This window comes from Bombyx mori, chromosome 17 (genome assembly GCF_030269925.1).
Source record: "Bombyx mori chromosome 17, ASM3026992v2".
Classification (NCBI taxonomy): Eukaryota; Metazoa; Arthropoda; class Insecta; order Lepidoptera; family Bombycidae; genus Bombyx; species Bombyx mori.
The window spans coordinates 6,463,478-6,485,856 of NC_085123.1; the positions used below are offsets into that span (position 1 = coordinate 6,463,478).

Genomic DNA, 22,379 nt, shown 5'->3' on the forward strand with positions numbered 1-22,379 from the left:
AACATAAAAGAAACTGAAAAATCTCCGGTCTATTACTTTCAAAGTATTCATATTATTTTCCGCCAGTAAGTTAATTAATTAATACTACTCGTAGTACAAACAAGCCCTGTATAAAAAGCGGCAGTTAATCAGTCGAGTTCACAACGAGACTCAGGTGTACCCGATCGATCAAGAAGAAAGTAATACTCTATTGAGGCTTCGCGTGAGTTTACCATCCCGTAACTTATTATTGTATTTCATGTTTTTTGGTAATATTACAACGACAGCTTATTTGAAGGACTACAGGTGTCCTTCAAACTTTTACCATATCGCTGTCTTATTTTTTACTTTTAAAAGTCCAAATTATTGGTTTTTAGTATATTATAACTAGTCTTGCCATAAATACTGAGACAAAGGAAAAAAAATCTATTGCAAAAACATTTATTACTTTTACAGGGTGTTAGTTTAATACATAAATATAAACAATTTAAAGTATAAAAAGCTTATTCGAAGTGGTCTCCATTGGCTGCAATACAGTCCTTTAAACGTTGAGGCCAGTTATCAATAGAAGCAGGCACTCTTTCCATGGGAAAAATTTTCACTGCCAATCGTACGGATTGTTTTAGGAACTCCAAATTATCATGGCGTTTAGAGCAAGTCATACTCTCTAAAACTGACCATAAATTATAATCCAGCGGATTAAGATCGGAACTAGACGACGGCCAGTCTTCAGCTCTGATGAAGTCCGAAACGCTCGTTTCCAACCAAGACTGCGTAGACCGAGCTTTATGACCTGGTGCCGAGTCTTGCTGGAAGGACCATTCTTGATTATTGAACATGGTATTGTAAAGGGGCTTCACTATCTTCTCAAGAATGGTATCTTGATACACTTGTGCCGATGTTTTGATACCTTTTTCATTAAAGTATGGCTCAGTCACTGAAGTCGGATAATGCCCACGTTGCACTCTGTCGACTAATTGGGAAGCTTCCTTAGAGCTTTGAGCATAAATACGTTCATTTTGTTTGTTAAAATGTTGCTCAATTGTAAAACTTTTCTCATCCGTAAACAAAATTTTTCTATGACCTCCCTTTGCGTACCGCTTCAGTAGTTGTTTCGATTTTACCATCCTATTTTCTTTTAAATTATCAGTTAAGAAATAACCAGTACGTCTCTTATAGGCTACAAGTCCTAAGTCATCTTTTAAAATACGCGACATGGTTCTAGGTACTATCTTCATCTCCCGAGATAAAATCTTTTGCTTTCGGACAGGATTTCTTCGAATTCTTTCCCTTACTGCTTTGACCACCTTTTTCGTACGAACACTACGTGGACGGCCAGATCTTTTTCTGTCACCAACAGAGGATGTCTCATTGCACCTATTAATAGCCCGGTACATAAACATTTTACTAATACCAAGCGTATGGAGAGTTTTAAAAATTGCATTTGGCTCCATACCTACTTTGTGTAATGCAATCACAGCGATTCGATTCTCTTTATCACCTCACTCCATTTTAATATCGCAAATTATTGTACAATGTATTGGCGCCAAAATGAGAAAACTCAATGAGCAATCATATAAAAATGACAGATTCCAAATTGAAATGTAATATTTTGTTTATTTTTAATTGAAACAGTATTTATGGCCAGACTAAGTGTTCTTTGCTGGATGTCTTGTTCTCTTCAATGAAACGATTTGGCTCGTATTTACAGGTTTATTAAAGATAAACAACTGAAGAACAAATAATAATGAGGTTATATATTGGAGTAGATAATGTATAGTATGTAATCGTTAAAATGTATGTGCATGCGTTCGCGATCGCTCGATGAAGTGAAGCTCGGTGGTGGGCGAGAATAAAACTTGTTTGGAGGGGGATTTAGAGATCCTTAACATCCTCCGGGGCCTTGGAAGCATTTGCTTCCAATGAAGAATCTTCTGCAGTATCCAATAGAGGACAAAGATATCGAAGTCCACGCCGATAAACGCCAGTCGAAGTTTTGATTTCGGCTACTCGCACGATATTGTCCTTTCCTGGAAATAGGTTGATGACTCGACCCGTCCGCCATTGCATCGGTGGAATATTCTCGTCCTTCAGTAGAACTAAGTCACCATTCTGGATTGATCTTGCTGGTACGCGCCATTTGTGTCTTTGCTGTAATTCGTTCAAGTACTCTAGCTGCCATCGATTCCAAAAATGTTGACGAATCTGCTCCAAGTGTTGGTATCGGCTCAATCTAGAGGTACTAAGTTGCATGTAGTTAGGTGATGGCAACGACGTCAAAGGTCTTCCAATGAGGAAGTGTCCGGGAGTCAGAGGAGCAAGGTCATCAGGAGAGGAAGATAAGGGACATAAAGGCCTGCTATTGAGTATGGCTTCGATTTGATTAAACAAAGTAGCTAATTCTTCAAATGTGCAGTGAGTGTTATCGAGAATTCTTTTCAAATGAAATTTGGCTGATTTGACTGACGCCTCCCATAGACCCCCGAAGTGTGGTGCATATGCCGGTTGAAATTTAAAATCAATCCCTTCACTAGAAAGGAATCCACCGACGCCATCAGCATGAGAGTTCACAGATTCTGTAATCTCTTTGGATGCAGATACGAAGTTTCTGCCATTATCGCAGAAAATCTCCTTCGGCTTACCTCGGCGAGAGATAAAACGACGCAACGATAATATGAATGCCTCTTTGGTGAGGTCGCTTACGGCTTCTAAATGCAAACATTTGTATCTGAGGCAGACAAAAACGCACATATAACATTTCGATATCTTACACCCTCTACCCTTCCTATCAGTTATTAAGAAAGGTCCACAAAAATCAATACCAGCACTTATAAAGGGGAAGTCAGGATCAACGCGTTGACTGGGTAATGCGCCCATCATAGGTGCAAGCATCTTAGCACTTGCCCGCCTGCATACAATGCATTGTCTCACAGTAGCACGTGCCAGATCTCTGCCCGCTATGGGCCAGACGAACTCTCTGACAGTGGACAGTAGTAACTGTGGGCCAGCGTGCAGAAGACGTAAATGTTCTTGCTGGAACAATAGTTTTGTCAATTTATGCTTCGCATGTAGTAGCATAGGATGACGTTTGTCGTAAATCTGACAAGAATAGTTTAAACGACCACCTACACGTAATATACCCTTATCATCAATAAACGGGCTTAAGGAAATTAAAGGATTGTTCGGACTCAGCACGCCTTTATTATCGATTGTGGCTAGTTCACTACTAAAACTATCCTTCTGAGCTAATCTCACTAAAGTTTCAAATGAATTGATGAACTCATCAGGCTGCAATATACCATTCTTTTTATTGGGTTTGTTTCTGCAATTTAAAACGAATCTTAAAATATATGCACAAGCTCTTTGCAATATGCGCAAATTAGAATACCTATCAAAATGTATTAATGTCTGTATCATGTTTTTAGATGTGTTCACTAAATTAATCTTTATTTCCGGCAAATCATCAGTGGGATGGCGGTGGTTAAACAATGCTGGCCACTCATTTTTGCTTTCTTTCAAGAACTTTGGGCCGTTCCACCAAAGGTCCATCTGAGGAGGTGCAGACACATCCAAACCACGTGAAGCTAAATCTGCAGGATTACACGACGTTGGCACATGACGCCACTCAGAAATGTCAGTCGATTCCAAAATGGTACCTACCCTGTTTGCCACAAAGGTTTTCAGTCTATCACATCTCATACTCAACCAGGTCAGCACAATAGATGAGTCAGTCCAAAATATTTTGTGGGAAATTGCGCATCGCAATGCGCGACACACAGCACTCACCAACTGTGCGCCCAGGACGCACGCGCATAGCTCGAGTCTTGGAATAGTCATCGGATTCACAGAAGCTACTCGAGCTTTGGAACATAACGCGCACGTTGCCTTGCGCGTCGTGAGATCTGAGATAAATGCATGCTGCGTATGCAGACTGCGAAGCATCGCAGAAGCAATGCAGCTCTGTGTTAATCGACTCGGGACATAAGACATGTCTAGGAATTCGCAAGTGTTGGATTTCAGACACGCTGCAAAGAAATGATTGCCAGGCTCTACTTATGTCGGCGGGAACAGGTTCATCCCAATCGATTTTAGTCAGCCAAAGTCTTTGCAGTATGATTTTAGGTTTAATTGTGAATAAACTCAGCAATCCAAGAGGATCGAAAACTTTACATGAATCTGATAAAATTGGTCTTTTGGTAGGAATATTTTCTGTAATTTTGTAATTGCTAGGAAAGCTAATGTAATCTTCGTTGGGGTTCCAACCTATCCCTAAGGTATGTGATGATGAACTAATTATGAGTTCACGTTGAACAGACTGCGGCTCGATCAAGAGAGATGGTATATTGGAACGGTACTTACGTAGATTGAAACAGCCGGCTGCTAATGTACTCTCTACGGTTTTTTTAATATAATGTAGCTCAGTCTCACTGTCACTTCCGGTGAGCATGTCGTCCACCAGGAAGTCGTTCTGAATAATATTTTTAATTTTAGGTTCACAAGAGTCCTCGCCCAACTGCCACAGACAACGTGTGCTCAGGAAACTTGAACTAGAAAGGCCATAGGTAACTGTATTGAGCCGCAGTGATCTCAGTGCCTCCGTACTTGTATCACGCCAAAGTATCATTTGCAAATCGCGGTCATTGTTTTGTATTTGTACTTGTCGGTACATCTTTTCTATATCAGCTGATATTACGTAGGTGTATTGACGAAATCGAAGCAAAATGTTAAAAAGTTTATCTTGTATATTTGGGCCAACCATTAATAAATCGTTTATGGAAAATCCAGATGTTGTCTTCGCACTACCATTAAATACGACGCGCAGCTTGGTTGATTCGCTAGATGGTTTCAGTACCGCGTGGTGAGGTATAAAATAAGATTGCCGAGGAATCAATATCTCCGACTCAGACAAGTGGCCTAGCACAGAGTATTCATGTATAAACTGCGAATATAAATTTTTAAGGTCACTGTTTTTTGACAAACGTCTCTCCAATGACAAGAACTGGTTTCTAGCTAGTGTGAATGAGTCGCCTAAGCAAGTGGGCTCTGAAACTAATGGCAATCTCACACAAAACCTGCCTTCGTCATTACGATATGTGTTAGCAACGTAATGATTTTCACATTCTATTTCTTCTTCTGTTTTGAGGGAATCGTATTGAGGTACTTGCTCAATTTCCCAAAACTTAGCTAGTTGCTCATTAAGATACCTATTTGAAACTCTCGACTCGCGCGATTGAATAAAAGCATAATTACAATGTATAGAATTCTTGTGATTGTTTTGACTGGTTGAGATTGGACCGGATAATATCCAGCCTAGTTTGGATTTATGCATAACGGGCTTGTTGGTTCCTAAAGAAATTTGTCGCGGTTCAATTAAAGTCCAAAAAATATCGGCTCCTATTAGTAAATCAATAGGTGCCGAATGATTGAATTTAGGATCTGCGAGTTTTAAATGAGATGGAAGTTGTATTTCTGAAATATCTACTGTCTTATTAGGTAGGTTGGTTGTAATTTGAGGCAGCACTAAACATGAAGTTTCAATATTATAATCGTTACACTTTGAGGCCAACACTATGTTGCAACGATTCAACGACTTCAAGCATGTGTTTTGATTACCAATCCCTATAATGTTTAATTTAGTCGGTAAAGAACTTAACTGTAATTTCAATTTTAAATTTTCTGTAATAATGGACGACTGACTGCCGCTGTCTAGAAGTGCACGAGCCGTGACATGATGTCTTGTGTTTGGATTGTATATTTCGACCATCGCCGTTGAAAGAAGTACATTTGATTTGGAACCCACTGACATACTGACAGCGCTATTGCACGTAGCCTGCTCACCCTCAGACCCCGCCTCGGTTGTCGAGCTTTGTGCTTGAACGTTGGATATATTTGCAGCCTGAGAATTATCCCTATGTAGTAGGGTGTTGTGAAATAATTTGCAAATGTAACAAGGACCTAACCTACATTGTTGTACTGAATGCCCCTTGCGTAGGCAGTTAAAACATAGTCTTAACCTCACCACCTCGGCGGTCCTGTCAGCGATTGATTTTGCCAAGAAGGTCGCACAATCATATAAGCGATGATCACCACCGCACAGGACGCATATGGAAGTCGACGAGGAGGAGGATTGGCCAGCTGAAATCACAAATGATCTTGTTTGAGGCCGTTGACCTTTGCTCAAATCGAAGGAATTTAGCGGACGTTTATTAATTGAAGCACGCTCTGTCCTATTCAATTGTATTGATTCCAAAATATCGGCTCGAGCTTTCAGGAAACAAAAAAAATCTTTAAGAGAAGGTGATCTCTTGAAATTGCTCCTGTGCTCCTCCCACTTAAAATTAGTGCTACTATCGAGTTTTGAAGTGACCAGATGTATTACTAGCGTATCCCACGACGCCGTTGGTTCGCCCAGGGTGTTGAGAGCCCGTAAGTTTTTCGAAATGTGATCGATTAAAAATTTTAAATCTTTAGATGAATCGCGAGACACGGGCTGAAGGTTACAGAGCGAGTTTAAATGATTGCTTATCAGTTGCTTTTCGTTGTTGTATCTCTCGCAAAGAAGTTGCCAGGCTTCATCATAATTGGCAGAGCTAACTTCGAGATTGCTGATGACGTGAGCAGCCTCTCCTTCAAGATAAGAGTTGAGGTAATGAAATTTATGTACTGATTCAATTTTGTTGTTGCTGTGGATCAATGAAGTAAAAGTGTCTCGAAATTCTAGCCATTTAAAGTAAGTGCCGTCAAAGTTCGCAATTTTTATAGTAGGCAATTTGAAGCCTGATATATGTTGACTTGGGTTTGAACAATTGGAACAAATCTCAGAATTCGCGGGCCTAAAGTCCTCGCGTTGCGTCTGATTAGCCTCCAAAAATAATTGAGTTTTTGCGATAAGTGATGAAAAATCTGTCTCAATATCATCTCTTATATCTAGTTCAGCTTCTAGATTAGCAGTGTTCATTATTTCTATCTGCGTCTGCAATTCATCAAACTTGGAAAACATTTCTCTCAAACTTTCATATCTTTGATTAAGCATACACAAATCAACCTGCAAGGTCGGCTGCGTTTCTGAGATCTTATTAAAGAAATTTTTATATTTAGTAATGCGACCCCTGACGGAACTACGACGAGCGTTGAGTTCTTTTAATGTGCTTACTGTGCTTGCACTGGGGACATCTAGTTTAAGACTCCCGATTGGCGAGATAGATCTCTCAGTGTGAGACATAATGGCAAAGGAATGAGCAATACAAAATTGAAAGCAAACGAGAAAAATAAATAAAATTAAAATAGAATGTTACGTAAATTATGCAATCCGGTCAATGCCCTCAATTAACAATGGGTCAAGGTCAGCGCAGTGTCTTATAAACTGTAGTCGGCCAGATGCGGGAACGAACGGCTTTGAAATGACACACGTAGTGCGACACGAAGCGTTTACTGGAATGCAGAAATTGAACTATTCAAAACAAATGTTATGATTAAATGAATGCGTATGATGAATAATTAAATGTTAAATTTTACGCTTGTTATTAAAGAATTATTTCGAAATGTATTGTAACAACTCGTTGTACTGCAATCTCAGCGTTAACAAAATGTAATATTATAATAATTTGCTGTATTTAATGAAGTATTGATTACGAAATGATATTTGACTTTATTAATGTGTAATAATCAAGCTTTGACTGATGGAGGTAGTTTGTTAAAGTTTAAAGTACATTAAGCTAACTTTCGTTCGAGTCTAAGGCCTATGGATGAATTAATGGATGATTTATGATGAGAATAGATATAAATCAGGAATGGACACTTCCCTGCTGTTTGATGTTGATCACGTTCATCACGTCGAGGTCACCAATGTTCTTTGCTGGATGTCTTGTTCTCTTCAATGAAACGATTTGGCTCGTATTTACAGGTTTATTAAAGATAAACAACTGAAGAACAAATAATAATGAGGTTATATATTGGAGTAGATAATGTATAGTATGTAATCGTTAAAATGTATGTGCATGCGTTCGCGATCGCTCGATGAAGTGAAGCTCGGTGGTGGGCGAGAATAAAACATGTTTGGAGGGGGATTTAGAGATCCTTAACACTAAGTATATTAGAAAGTGCTGTTTATGGATGACAAATCCTTAAAACCTTCGCCTTCTTGGGCCTAATGAGCCTTATGTAAATAAACCTTATGCTTCTGGTGTAAGAAGCATACATGTCCTAAAGCTTTGGGTTATAGGCAGCTCTGCTCTAATTCCATTCTGTCTAACCGGATACAATTACGTTCCTTGTGTATTTGAACTAAGGACGCACAGCGAGCCACCGGATGGACTGAACAGAACCCGTTATATTCGCCTAACAATACAGACTTAAAACCGAAATATGAATTTTGAACTTACCTTATCGCATTAGTCACTCACTCTAACCGGCGCCATCTAGGCGGGCTTCGGATAGCCTGCCGACCGAGAGGGCTGGTGGTCGTGGCGCCGACGACCGCCGGTCCGGCGTTCCGAGGGGGTGATGGGAGAGATGATCTCCGCACTAAACGCTTTACTTTCCCCCGTTTGCCCTTTCGTGAGTTCTGTCTCATGCGAGTTTTGGACGTTGTTGAACGGCAGGAAGTTTTAGTCGGTTGGACTCCAACATGCTCCGCACACCATCCACAATGGAGGGCGGAAAAAAAACCCATTACTCGGCAACAAGACAATCAAAGCTTACAAACCTTAGTATATGCCTTAAGCCTTAACCTCTGTTTTATTTTATATGTCTGTAGTTGTATAGACAAGCTGAGGCCAATATAAATAATGTGATAATGTAATCCTTAGATTATTTTTATAATATAAGGGCGGTTTATTAAACAAGACTATAAGTAATATGGGCTTACAGCAAATGGCCATAACAAAGAGCTCAAAGTAGAAGTTTAGGTAGTAGTAGTCAGGTAGGAAATATAAGTACAGGCAGAGAATTACCACTACAGATAATTAATTACTTCTCCAGTAATCATTGTAGCTCGTTATGGCTAGAATCACTGGCTGTTTCTATGATTAAGTATCCCGACAAACAATTACGATATCAGAATCCAATGAACCTTGATATCTTAAAGGGGGAACTTACAGGTTTTTTTTTTTGTTTTTTATTGTCTAGATGTGTGGACGAGCCACAGCCTGTGGACGAGGTATTAAGTGGTTACTGGAACCCATAGACATCTACGACGTTAATGCGCCACACACCTTGAGATATAAGTTCTAAGGTCTCAGTATAGTTACAACGGCTGCCCCACCCTTCAAACCGAAACGCATTACTGCTTCACGGCAGAAATAGGCGGAGCGGTGGTACCTACCCGTGCGGACTCACAAGAGGTTCTACCACCAATAGACAGGTACACCTTCCATCAGAAGAAGTTTTTTTTTTTTTTTTTTTATGATTGAAAGATTACTGGTGGCCCGGAGGCCTTTCCAGCTTCACCAGGACAGGTGGGCGAGCAAAGGCTCAGCCAGGAGAGGTGGGATTTGCTAACAACTGCCCGAGCGCCTCCGAAGGAGACCTAACAACTCAAGAGCAATTGCTTCGCGAATGAATCTACTACCGGATCGGAATCGCGACCCACTGAGAAGATCCGGCGAGAAACTCAGCGGGCTGATGCATGGGTTAGGTTGCACGTCGACCTCTTTGTCGAGTTCGACGAGTACGGTTACCGGGGTTCCTCAGCCTGCTCCTAGTGTTAGAGCTGAAGGTATCTAATGCAAGAGTTATTGGATCTGATGGATCCGTAAGGACGTGTCTAGGGCGACGACGGTGACTTGTTCCTGCGTGATCAGGATTCGGGGAGTAATCAGCGGTGGCAACGATAAGGCGATTATTATGACGCATAGCCTTATCGAAGTAACGTTCCGACATTGACTTCATGTGTTTGCGGATCGATTCGAGGCCCAGGTCATCGTGTAAGTCGATGTTCCTCACGAACCACGGAGCCCCAACGGCTAACCTGCAAAAGCGGGATTGTAAGGATTGGAGGGTGTCTATGTGTGTGCGGGCCGCGTGAGCGAACACCACACTCGCGTAAGTCATGACGGGCCTTATGCAAGTTTTGTAAAGTGTCACCTTGTTACGAAGGGACATTTTACTCCGCTTACAGATCATGGGATAGAGTCTGCCGAGAATAAATGCGGCACGGTCGCGGACTGTTTTTATATGCGGGCGGAATGTCATGGATGCATCCAGGGTAACTCCCAGGTACTTGACCTTCCTGGCCCAGGGTATAGGTTGGCCGAAGAGGGTGATCGGGGGTGTGATATTTCTCCTCCTAATGCGGGAGGAAATAAGCGGTGAGTTTCCCCTTTGAAATAACACTGCTGTGCTTTTCGCTGGGTTGATGTCTATGCGCCATTTTCGGAACCACTGTCCGAGGGTTAACGCTGCACTCTGGAGTTTACTCGCGATTAGGGACTTGTTTCTACTTGAGTAGTAAACGGTTGTGTCATCAGCGAATAAGGCTAGCTGGGTCGGCGGCGACCGGGGAATATCATTGACAAATAAACTAAATAGGAGCGGAGAAAGAACAGAGCCTTGCGGGACTCCAGCCGTGAGTGGTCGCGGGGAGGAGCGGGTTCCCTCTACTCGATATCGAAAAGAGCGGTTCGACAAGAAGTCCCGTATGATGAGCACGAGACTGTCCGGTACGCCCATGTTGAAAAGTTTGAAAATCAAACCGTTGTGCCAGACTTTGTCGAACGCTTTTGCGACGTCGAAGAAGAGAGCTCCCGTGTAGATCGGTTTTGGTCGGTTAAGTCCTACGAGAATGTGCTCCGTGAGGCGGTGCACCTGTTGTACGCATGAGTGATTTGCACGGAATCCGAATTGTTCATCGATGAGAATGCCCTTGGATGAGACGAAGTCTCTAAGGCGTTTGTAGAGCAGACGCTCATACAGTTTGCCTAGAGACATGAGGAGGCTAATCGGGCGATAGCTCGTCGGATGATTTTTTGGTTTACCGGGTTTATGTATGCCGATAACGTCCGCTTCTTTCCACACCGCGGGAAAGATACAGTTCGCCATAGCGGCATTGAAAATAGATGCCAACATCACGATGAGTTGGACGGGTAGAAGCTTAATAACGCGGTTAGATATACCGTCGGAACCGGGAGCCTTGCGAGGACGTAGGTCTTTGATCAAGTCTTTAACTTCCATCGGGGTGACGGGTGGTAACGCATCCGAGGGTGGCAAGGAGGCTCTGCGTTCTACCTCACTGTCTACTAATTCTACATGAACAGGGTCCACAGATTGAGTGCTGGGCGTGCACTGGGTTTGCAATGAATCGGCCAGCAGCTCTCCTTTTTCGTCATCATCGAACGCCGCGAGTCGGCCTGAGGGGCCTACGAGGGGGGGCATAGTTACTACTGTATCCGATTTGAGAGCACGAGTTAAGCGGTAGTAAGACCTTTGGGAGGGCGCGAGTCCTTCTAAGAAATCAGACCACCTGGCATCTCGGACTTCGGTGATGCGAGACTTTACGTCGCGTTGTAGGGCACGCATTCGAATACGATTTTCCGCGGTAGGATACCTATCGTAGGCACGGATCGAGGCGTTCTTAGCTCTAAGGAGCTCCCTAATATCGTCGGGCAATTCGAAGCGGTGAAGGAAGTCCTCCGCCACAACTTGCTTCGATGACCTATCTAATGTCGAGGTGATGTGTGACGTTACGATGTCTATGGCTTCAGCGGTATCCTGAGGAGACGAGGTAGAGTCCGGGCTAAACGGGAGCGATGGTGGATCAGATTCAGCCAGGTTGATGCCCAGCGTGTGCCAATCCACCACAGTCCTCGTGACGGTAACGGAATCGGGAGCGCGACCCAGCTTCATAACGACATCAGAAGAAGTACGTCATATGCCAAGTTTCAGTTTCAGATGATATAAATCAATTGTAAGATATCATTACATTGTAACACATATGTAGACATAAATAGTATGTAATATGATATATGATCAGATCAGTCTAATACAAAGCATCGGTCATAATTTCCTCGATCGATATCGATCGATCGAGGAAATGATCGCAAAACCAAATTTGAGGATAAAGTTTGACAAAATATTGCAGAGTATTCCAAAAAGAAAACCTTGTATGAAGAAGGACATGTCAGTAATGAGGAAACAATTAGAAGCTGGGGTTTCATTTGATATATTAATCCTTTAGCAACGTAAATTGCTACATTAAAGGTTTTCCATACTCCACCGTGATAATTAATGTATATTTCTTTTTTTTATCAATTAAAATTAAAAAGGCATTAAAACTAAGATTGGCTTGGTGGCTTCTATAAATATTTGGTTTCACTTGGACCCTGTGTTCAAAAGTTTGAGATTTTCGCAAAGAAAACACTAAGTAAGTCCGTAAGAATACCTTAGAAAATATTATCATGATAAAAGTATGTTAATACCAAGGTCTTCGTAAGTTACAACGACATTTTCCTTCTTCCGGATCCGCAGACCTTTTCCACGGATGAAAAATAATGTGATAATATCAAATCATAAGTTTTTGTTTATTGTCTTAGGTGGATGTAGCTACGAAGGAGCTCCGTTTTCTATTTCACCAAAAAAAAACCGAACTCAAACCCAACAAAAAAGACGATCAATAATCTCATGCATCGAAAAGAAAAAAAATATACTATTCAATTGTAATGGTAAACCAGACTAGAGCCGGGCCCATTAATCGCTAGTGTTGTAGTAATATATTATTATTTTCATGTTTTTTGTCACTTTGGTGCAATGTCTAGTGTTGAACTAATAGAAGCAAATGGCGCAGACCACAATAGGTCTCATTGAAGTCGTTGTCTCAAAACTACCTTGGAATTCCGTTTAAATATAATAATAGCCTTATCAGATTTACGCAGGTAGAACAGTATTATGGTAATGATTTGCAGATATGGACTAATGATGATTATAACAGTAATTTAATTTTCACCTTAAATTAAACATCTGAAAACTGAATACTGATTCATTCAATAAATCAATTGGCACATTATATGTATGAGGATAAAATTATTAAATTTAAGATATAAAGGGAGCTAGTACATAACCCTAATCACTGCCAGCATCGTCCTACGAAATGTGCTTAGTTCACATGAGGAGAATTACTTATTGCCCTTGTAGGCAGCCCGGGCCATCTCATGGTGAGTTGCTATCATCGCCCATGGACTTCAGCAATGGCAGGGACAGAGCCCAGTCGCTGCCTACCGTTAACCAAGCCATTGCCTACCGTCTTAAGCCCTGCCTACCGTTAGCCAAGTACCTACCCGTGCCCTACCACCAGTAAAAATCTTATTAGAGAACCAATTTATAAGTTTTATTTTGACTCTAGATTTTGATAAATTATTTATTTAAAAAAAAAACTTGTTAACATCGCTCATCTTCAAAACATCAATCCAAAGAACTAAAACAATTTATATAAAGTTATTACTCTTGGCAAGATGATTCGGCTTTCAAATTTTAAAGGAAAAGTTTGAAGACACTATTTATTAGCATTGAGCCAAAAAGTTAAAACGGCTGACCATCGACCTTCGTAATTACTTTTTCAACTTAGGAATCGAGGCGCTCATTCATCTCAGTTAAAAAATGTTTTACGGTTTCTAAGTGTATTCGGAAGTTGAATTGTGTTCTTTTAAAATTTTCGCACAAGACATTGATTTGCAGAAGCCTCAAATATTTATTCATTACATTTCGATGTTGATATACACGTGCACTGTACTTTACTTTGTTTTACAATTGAATTTCTTCTTGTGATCCCATAGCCAATTCCAGAGACCAGACACTGTTAGTCTGTCCATAAGTCGAAGCCAATTAAAAAAGTCGAAAATTATTGATGACATAATAACAACACATTAAGATTAAGATGATCTTGCACGCCTTAATAAATAACTATAAAAAAAAAAAAAAAAAAAAACGTATTTAAAAAATTTATAATAATTAAAAAAAAGATGTTACTGAAAAAGATCCATGACTTTATTTTTTAAGAAAAACAGTAGACGCGTTCCATGTTTCTATTGTCTATCGTATTAACTATAAGAGAAATCTTCTTCGCGAGGGTTATCGTATCGCTTATAAAATTTATGATAAAATAAAATTTATTGGAATTAATTTACATTGTAAACTATCTATCAAAGTACCCAATTTATTTTTCAGTTTTAAAACAATCCAGACTGAATTTCATTAAAATTTGTTCAATAATCAACAGGTTGTACGTGGAAAATTGTAACGGCTACATTCATAATCACAATATTAGTATAGCCTAATTTATTAGTCTTAGCACATTAGAATGGTATGGATTAGTGAACAGATGTATGCTTCTTAAAATCCAGATAGAGGGCAGAGGTACACAGAAAAAATAAACATGGATATAGTAAACGATTAATTGTTTACATTACGTTATAAAATAGTTAAAAAACTATATACTCTTATTTACTCGTTTATACTGGTGGTAGGACCTCTTATGAGTCCGCATGGGTTACCACCCATGAGTTACCACCACCTTGTCTATTTTTGCCATGAAGCATTAATGCGTTTCGGTTTGAAGGGTGAGACAGTCGTTGTAACTATTCTGAGACCTTAGAACTTATATCCCAATGTGGGTGACGCATTTACGTTGTAGATGTCTATGGGCTCCAGTAACCACTTAACACCAGGTGGGCTGTGAATATTTAAGTATTTAAAAAGGTGAAAATGATGCACCCCTTTACTGTGTTTGATTAATAATTATGTTTTGGTTCGCGATCTCTAAAACTCGAATGACTTTAAAACGATCCTTCTGTAAGGTGATGATTGTGTCTACGTCACTTTATATTTCTTACGGTTAAGCGCGACAACGTAGATGAAGCATTTACTTGAACTTTTCTAACTGTGAAATTTGTTGCGGAATCGAGTTTAACGTCCATTATTTATTCAAAAATGGATATTTAGATTTGGTGAAATTTATTTTGAAGACAAAGGAACAAAAATACTCTTAGGCATGGCAATACGCCGTAAATATTTCCTGGGGTATACACCGTATTTTTCTGCTAATTTACACATACGTTTGATAAATTATCTTATAATATAGTTCATTTAAATAAACTATACTGAATATTACATAAATTAATATTATTATATTTATTACCAACGGCTTTCATGCTCAGACGTAGAAATATCCATAACGCTATAGTGAGGACCGATATACAATAGTATTTTGAGGTTGTTCGTGTATTGTTTGAGAATATTTTCTATCTATCTATTGATAAGCTCGTAATTTTAATATATAAATAATTTTAATATATAAGGGCTAAATATTTTAAAATGCAAACATTGAGTGATCGCCGCGATATGTTAGGCTTATGTTTTTTACATCAAGTTATGAGCGGTACTGTCGACTCCCAATCCATCCTCAATAAATTCTCTATGAAGGTGCCATCTAGGTTACCTCGTCGCCCCGTTGCTCTTTTCAGCACCCGCTTTAGCAGAACCAATCTAGGCAAGCACTCACCTACTCCTCGTCTAACTAACCTTTATAATAATCTAGTTAGAAAAGTTGAAAACCTTGACATATTTGGCGATTCCCTTTCAATATTTAAGAACAAAATTATAAAAAGTTGTTGTTGAACCTCAGCCTCAGCTTTGGTCTGAGTACTCGGGTATTATTACTGTCCTTGTTGTCTTTCTTTTGTTTTTAATTTTTTATCTTTATTTATAGTATTGTTAAATCTCTATTAATATATTAATGTAATGCATGCTGTGATTGCCTCTAATTGGAGTTGCAGTTATCAATTGCTCTATACATGTCAATGTTATTTTATGTCTTACTGTAAACCCTGTCGGTAATCCTTAAATAAATAAATAAGTGTTTACTTGCTGAGGTAACTAAGTGAGATATTCATAAACATACTACTCAATACCTACGTGCACATGTAGATGTTGCATTATAATATCGAAACTCCGAAAATACTTTTACGAAAAGGTCTATCCATCTTACTGGTCCACGGGGAAAAGTCGACGCGGGATAACGAAAATCTATTTGTATAAAAATATTCAGATACAAAATCTTTAAGAGATTATGGATCAAATGGGATTGAGTTTAATACAACTTTAGCGTGTATGTAATGCGATTATTATTTGTTTTGCAGTCGAATGATGTTGGAAAATAATTCGTAGCAGCTTCAACAGCATCAGTCCAGAGACGTCCACTGCTCGCCATTATGATCAGTCCTGTACAACCTGCATCCAGCAGATTCCCGCGACCTTTGGCAAATCGTCGGTCCCGAAACGCATTACTGCTTCGCGGCAGAAATAGACAGGGTGGTGGTACCTACTCCTGCGGACTCACAAGACGAGCTACCACCAGTTGAGCTCCAATCATAGTCCATTGCTCTTTGAATGCAGATTTTGTATCCGTAGACGAGTACGTCTATCTGGGACGTACATCTATTCTACGTCATGGCTACCTAGGAAGCAACTTCATAATAAAAAATAAGCTTAATTTTGTATTCGCGGAAATTAACAAAAAATCCACTCTTTTTCTCTGTTTACCTCATGTAAGAAACCTGAAAAAAGTCCTCGCTTGGGCATTAATCAGTTGCCCAGTGTGTAAAATAAGAATGTACATAAAAACTGACCAGAGATCACAGTCGTAGCGCGACAGAGCGATTTAGTGAGATTTGTTGAAATACTCAACTTTATTCATTGCACAAGATCTCTTTTTCATTATTAATATGAACACGTAAATAAACAACTTACACAAGCTGCCATCACAAAGGGACATTCAAAATATCAAACATTGTTTTAACATGCCCACCGGATTTGTATAATTTCTGTAAATTGTAAAAACAAACAAACAGCCACAAACTGGCGCCATTTAATCCAACAACAAAACGCTGAAATGAATTATTCATTAAAGGTTAAAACCAGAATTGTATGCCTAGCTTCAATACGGAATGTTACATATAATGGCCATAGTTTTTTTTTTTTTTTTGTAATTAAGATCAAACGGTCGTGTAAGCTTTTTTGTAAAATAACTATAATATAAAATTTTACATGTTAAAACTAAAACTTCATTCGGATTGCCATGTGGCAACGGTGTTGGTGGGAGAAATGAAAAAGAACAAAAACCGGCAGAGAACGAAGTAAATGGAGTAGTTGAAAAAATACGTTGGAAGCTGTGTACTTTATAGTGAGGACCTAAAAATTTGTAATAGTGGAATTACAAATAAATCAGTCCAGAATTAGGTAAACTACTGTAGTCTGTATATTATTTGCTATGTGGTGGAACTCTAGTTTATATTAGTAATCTGAAACCATAACTGGGTATTAAAACGAAGTTTAAGCCAGGCAAACATAAGACCGGATATGGAACCTTCGAAACATCCACCGAAATATTTCTTGTTGTGCAACATTTTTTAGATGTTTTATTTCTCCGACTTATCTGCCAGTAGCATCTATGGGCTATTCCAGCTTCACCTCGACTGGTGAGCGGTCTCACGCGGCTCGACCTGAAAGATTTTGCTAATAACATTAGGTGCTAGCGAATTTTAAAAACCCCGAGAGTGGAACGTTAAAGGTCGGAAAGGCCATGTTTATAACGACGGCGGCTGTAGGTTGCCCAGTCGCGTCGTCGGGATCGCATCTTTGTGACGGCTACGATAATGGGGTTATCGTGCTGCAACACTTTCTATTTTACGTTTAAATTGATACTGAATAGTTGTTTCTCTTTTACGTTAATGTTATCACTTGGTATTTTATTATCTATATATTAATAAGTGAAGCAAAAACTTTGTATCCCTTTTTACGAAAATTGCGCGGACGGAGGACTATGAAATTTTCCACACTTATAGAGAATATAGAGAAGAATTGCACAATGCTAATATTTTTTTTAAATAATGCATATAAGATACATTAAATCAATAAAGAAAACATTACACACACTACATACCATGTATTTGACGCACACACGCATGCATACTATTTATTGTCAAACTTTTGTTCTTGACGTCTGTGGTCAAATTGAGAATAGATTACATATTGTTTGTCTTTATTATTATTGTTCTATAGTGTAGTCTGGGCGAAATTTGTGATTATAGAAGTATAAAAGACAATCATAATAGTGTACTTATTATTCCAATTAATTATAGTCAAATTTCGACTACTGCGGGACCTCTAGTGTTTGTAATTCTTTAAATGATATTTAGAATACAATCGATCGAACAAATACAGGAATGAAATATTTTGTAGGCGGTGGTAAGGGTAGGCATGTACCGTTGATCTGTCTTCATTTTTATGTTTACTCAATACTACTCTTGCTTGAATCGTCACTCTTTTATCACTTCTAAAACAACTTGATGTATACGTTATATGTCCAAAAACCATTAATTGGTCTCCAAATCACAAATTTTGAAAGCTTAGTGTTCGATTCGAACCCAGCGACCTCGTGGCAGCCTAGGGCTACGGAAACCAGCACGAGGTGCGCGTCGAACATGTGCCGCGATTCGCGGCGCCGTGTGTACTATTTTAACAAAATATCATGCAATCACTCACCGGAACCGATGCCTTCGTCTTCTCACGCCGTATCACTTAGGGAGAAGGGTATGGGGCAGGAATGGATAAGGATTAGCGATGATACACAACTTTAGCGTAGACCGTCAATATACAGGTACCGTCCCGTTCGAGAAGCAAGACAAAGTGACAGATGTCAAATCGCGACGGCACCGTCAAATCGCGACCCGTGTTGCCGTGGTAAGAATTCAAAAACTAACGGATTGGTTTCGAACAGTCACCCGCCCGGACAGGTCCCCTACCTGTCCCTAATCAACTGGCAGCCGGGACAACGTTGTGACCGCTCGTTTGAGAACCGAGTCCCCGACCAGAACCTCTGCAGACCGAGGGGTCCCATCCTTACCGGGAAACAGATTAACAATGCGCCCCCTACGCCAACGCAGTGGCGGCAGGTTAGCATCCTTAACCAACACAAGGTCACCGACGTGAGGGGGACTGGTTCTATCCGTCCACTTAAAGCGCTGCTGGAGCAGATGTAAATACTCAAGGGACCAACGTTTCCAAAAATCTTGGGACATCTGCTGCAACATCTGGTATCGCCTCAACCGTCCAGGCTTGATATCCGAGAGGGGATACTCCGGCAACGCATTGAGTGGCTGTCCTATCAAGAAATGGCCTGGAGTTAACGACTCCAAGTCATTCGGGTCTGAACTGAGCGGGCACAACGGCCGTGAATTAAGTACCGCTTCAATTTTACAAAATACCGTAGTTAACTCCTCAAAGGTGAGCGAGGTTTGCCCTATCACGCGCATCAAGTGAGTCTTAGCCGATTTTACTACTGCCTCGAAAATTCCACCCCAGTGGGGGCATCCTGGAGGACTGAAGGTCCACCGAATACCGCGACGAGAGAGGGCCGTTTCAATATCCACCTGGTTATTGTTCAAGAAATTTACTACATCCCGCAAGTAACGGTCCGCAACTACAAAATTCGTTCCGTTATCGGAGCGTATCAATTCGGGTAAACCTCGACGGGACACAAATCTATCCAAGCTCGCAATAAAGGCTTCAGTTGTAAGGTCGGCAACAACTTCAAGATGTACAGCTTTGGTTGAAAGACAGACAAAGACGCACAGATAAGCCTTAATTAACCTAACATTCCGCAAACGTGAAGCCTTGATCATGAAGGGCCCAGCGAAGTCCGTACCAACTCCAGAAAATGGCCTCATCTTCTTCACTCTGTCTGGAGGCAGATCTCCCATCTGAGGCTGCATCGTAGACGCCTTAAGCCGATAACAGGGTAAACACCGGAAAAGGACGCTCCGAACCGTACGACGCCCTGACAGAATCCAAAATTCCCTCTGGAGGGATGCCAGCAGCGCATTGCAACCGGAATGCGAATTTGCGATGTGGCGATCCATCACCAACAGGTCAACTAACTGGCTCTTCTTGGGAAGTAAAAGAGGATGGCGCGCCGAATAAGGTAAATTGGAGTTACTTAATCTACCTCCCACTCGAATCAACCCCTGGCCGTCTACAAAGGGGCTAAGACGAGCGATAGCTCCACGAAGCTTAGGGCGCTCAGTCCTTAGCGCCTTCAATTCTGAATGAAAACTGGTGGCTTGCACAACTTCAATTAATTTCAGCAGCGCCTTCTTCCGCTCGATGGGACACACAACAGGTGTCATATTGCGTTGAGACACCGGCAAACGACAATTCCGAATAAACCTCAAAATCCAGGCGGTAACCTTAACCAGCTTGTCCAAGGAGCTATAACGGTTGATGAGCAGATCCAAATCCAACCCCTGAATCACTCCTCGATCCTCGAACTGCGCCGGTGCAGCCATGAGACCTGGAGGAACTTCTATGCGAGAGGGAGGCCACTGAGAAGCTTTCTTGGTGAGCCACTGGGGACCCCACCATAACTGATGATCAACTATTTCCGATGCTAAGCATCCCCGAGAAGCGCAGTCCGCCGGATTGAGCTCACCAGGCACGTGTCTCCATGTTAGAGGGACCTCAGAACCTTGAATTTGGGAGACACGGTTGGCCACGAAAACTTCAAGTGTATGAACCGAAGCCTTCAACCAGCACAACACTATCTGGCTGTCTGTCCAAGCATAGACAGTGTTTTCTAAATCAATAACCGACCGTAAACTAGTAGCTGTATGGTTTAACAACCTAGTCAACAGAGCGGCACCAGACAACTCGAGCTTCGGAATCGTCATGCGTGTCCGAAGCGGAGCGACCTTACTCTTAGCTAACACCAACCGTATATCAACCCTTCCAGTTGAAGAAACCGTTCGCAAGTATACCGCAGCTGCGAATCCGCGTTCCGAGGCATCCGAAAACCCGTGGAGAGACGCCTTGTATTTGCCCGCAGGAACCAGCTTCCGAGGTATTGACACGTGGCTAATATCAGGGAGAGACGAGAAAAAGTTCAACCAATCCTTCAATAGGTCACCAGCAATCCCCTCGTCCCATGAAAGGTTAGCAGACCACAGTCGCTGCATGAAGCACTTTAAGAGAAAAGTGACAGGAGCGATCCAACCGTTTGGATCGAAGGTTCGAGCAATTGTGGAAAGCACCGTTCGCTTAGACCATACCTTTGGATTTTCCAACTCCACCCGATAGGTAAATTCGTCTTGAATCGGACGATATTGAATCCCTAGGACCGACAGCATGTTAGGGTTATCGACATTCTCGAAAAGATGGGGATCCTGTTGAAACTCCGTTGGCAAACCAGTCAACAACTCAGGACAGTTAGACAGCCATTTTCTCAACTCGTACCCGCCCCTGCTCAAAAGGCGGATCAGTTCATCCTTGCGTGATAAGGCCTCTTCGACACTGTCGGCGCCCGTACATACGTCATCGACATATAGGTCCCGTTCCAAAATGTCCGCAGCACGAGGGTAGTGCAACCGTTCCCTCACTGCCAGCTCCCGCAAAGAACGAACCGCCAAATATGGACTCGACCGCAACCCGTAAGTGTTCGTGTTCAGTTCATAAATTTTTATGGGCTCATCTGAGCTTTCACGCCAGAGAATGAGTTGATACCGCCTATCCTCCGGATGAATCACCGTTTGCCTGAACATCATACGGATGTCTGCCACGAAAACGATCTGGTGCCTGCGGAAGCTCGTCAGTATGTCTGAAATGTCCCGGTTCAGCTTTGGACCCGAATGGAGACACTGATTTAACGAGACGCCGGAGGAGGTCGTAACCGAACCGTCAAACACGACCCTAATTTTACCGTTAGGAGTTCTCAAAACCGCATGATGAGGCAGGAAACAGTGCTCCGTAGCACTCCAATCTACCTTGGAAACCGACATGTGACCTAAGGATTCATACTCCCGCATAAACTCTACATATTTCTGCCGGAACACCGCGTCGCGCCTCATGCGTCTCTCCATTGATAAAAGTCTAGTCTCTGCTGCCTTCCTCGAACTGCCTAGCAGTGGGCGATTCGCCCGAAAAGGAAGTCTTAACAAGAACCGGCCCGAATAGAGACGACCCGTATTATTCTGGTAAAACAGCTCACATTCCTCCTCATCCGGGTTAACTCGATAAGCTGTAGGAGGTTCTTCTAGTTCCCAAAACCGTTGGACTACTTCCGAAAGCGTAGACCCGACCAGAAAATTGTCCGATTTCCTCGCAGCGACCGGCCGGAACGCAGGACCCAACAATACATGCCCTAATTTTGTGTCCATTGCAACCAAACCCTCCGCATGAAGAACGCGCTTCCCAGTCAGGAGCAGCTTCCCTAGTACATCCGCCCCAAGTAGTACGTCTACTGGCCCCGGTGTGTCAAACTTGGGGTCCGCTAGCCGTAAGTCTGAAGTCAATGACCGTATGTAACTGTTTACCTTCACCGGAGGGTGACGACCTATCACCTCAGGCATCACCAAAGCTGAGAC

The 22,379-nt window shown here is 41.4% G+C and overlaps 2 protein-coding genes across 3 annotated transcripts in view; both read right to left on the reverse strand.

Annotated features, from left to right (window-relative positions):
* The window catches only part of LOC101745225 (probable RNA-directed DNA polymerase from transposon BS), a 160,241-nt gene extending 141,597 nt beyond the window's left edge, over nucleotides 1–18,644 (reverse strand). The window contains exons 1-2 of one of the 2 annotated variants that reach the window (XM_062673334.1): nucleotides 18,508–18,640; nucleotides 7,871–17,465 (exon numbers count right to left, since the gene is read on the reverse strand). In XM_062673334.1, the coding sequence (XP_062529318.1) occupies nucleotides 9,610–11,820 (2,211 nt within the window). In that variant the 5' untranslated portion in view covers nucleotides 11,821–17,465; nucleotides 18,508–18,640 and the 3' untranslated portion in view covers nucleotides 7,871–9,609. Of the gene's footprint in view, nucleotides 1–7,870; nucleotides 17,466–18,507 lie in introns of those variants that run through there. The other variant, XM_062673335.1, reaches the window with a different exon arrangement.
* LOC119629802 (uncharacterized) lies at nucleotides 1,679–8,960 on the reverse strand. Its single transcript, XM_062673333.1, has 2 exons — nucleotides 5,999–8,960; nucleotides 1,679–3,012 (listed from the first exon to the last, which is right to left on the reverse strand). Exons 1-2 carry the CDS (start codon nucleotides 7,199–7,201, stop codon nucleotides 1,855–1,857), a joined length of 2,361 nt encoding a protein of 786 aa, XP_062529317.1. The 5' UTR covers nucleotides 7,202–8,960; the 3' UTR covers nucleotides 1,679–1,854.
* Nucleotides 18,645–22,379: the final 3,735 nt, after the last annotated feature.

Bases quoted from the DNA above. Each gene is read 5' to 3' on its own strand.
- LOC119629802 (XM_062673333.1), bottom strand. From the start codon at position 7,201: ATGTCTCACACTGAGAGATCTATCTCGCCAATCGGGAGTCTTAAACTA. The intron at 3,013-5,998 runs GTGAGGTTAAGA...CTATTGTTCCAG, and splicing joins CTGACAGGACCGCCGAGGTG to CAAGAACATTTACGTCTTCT.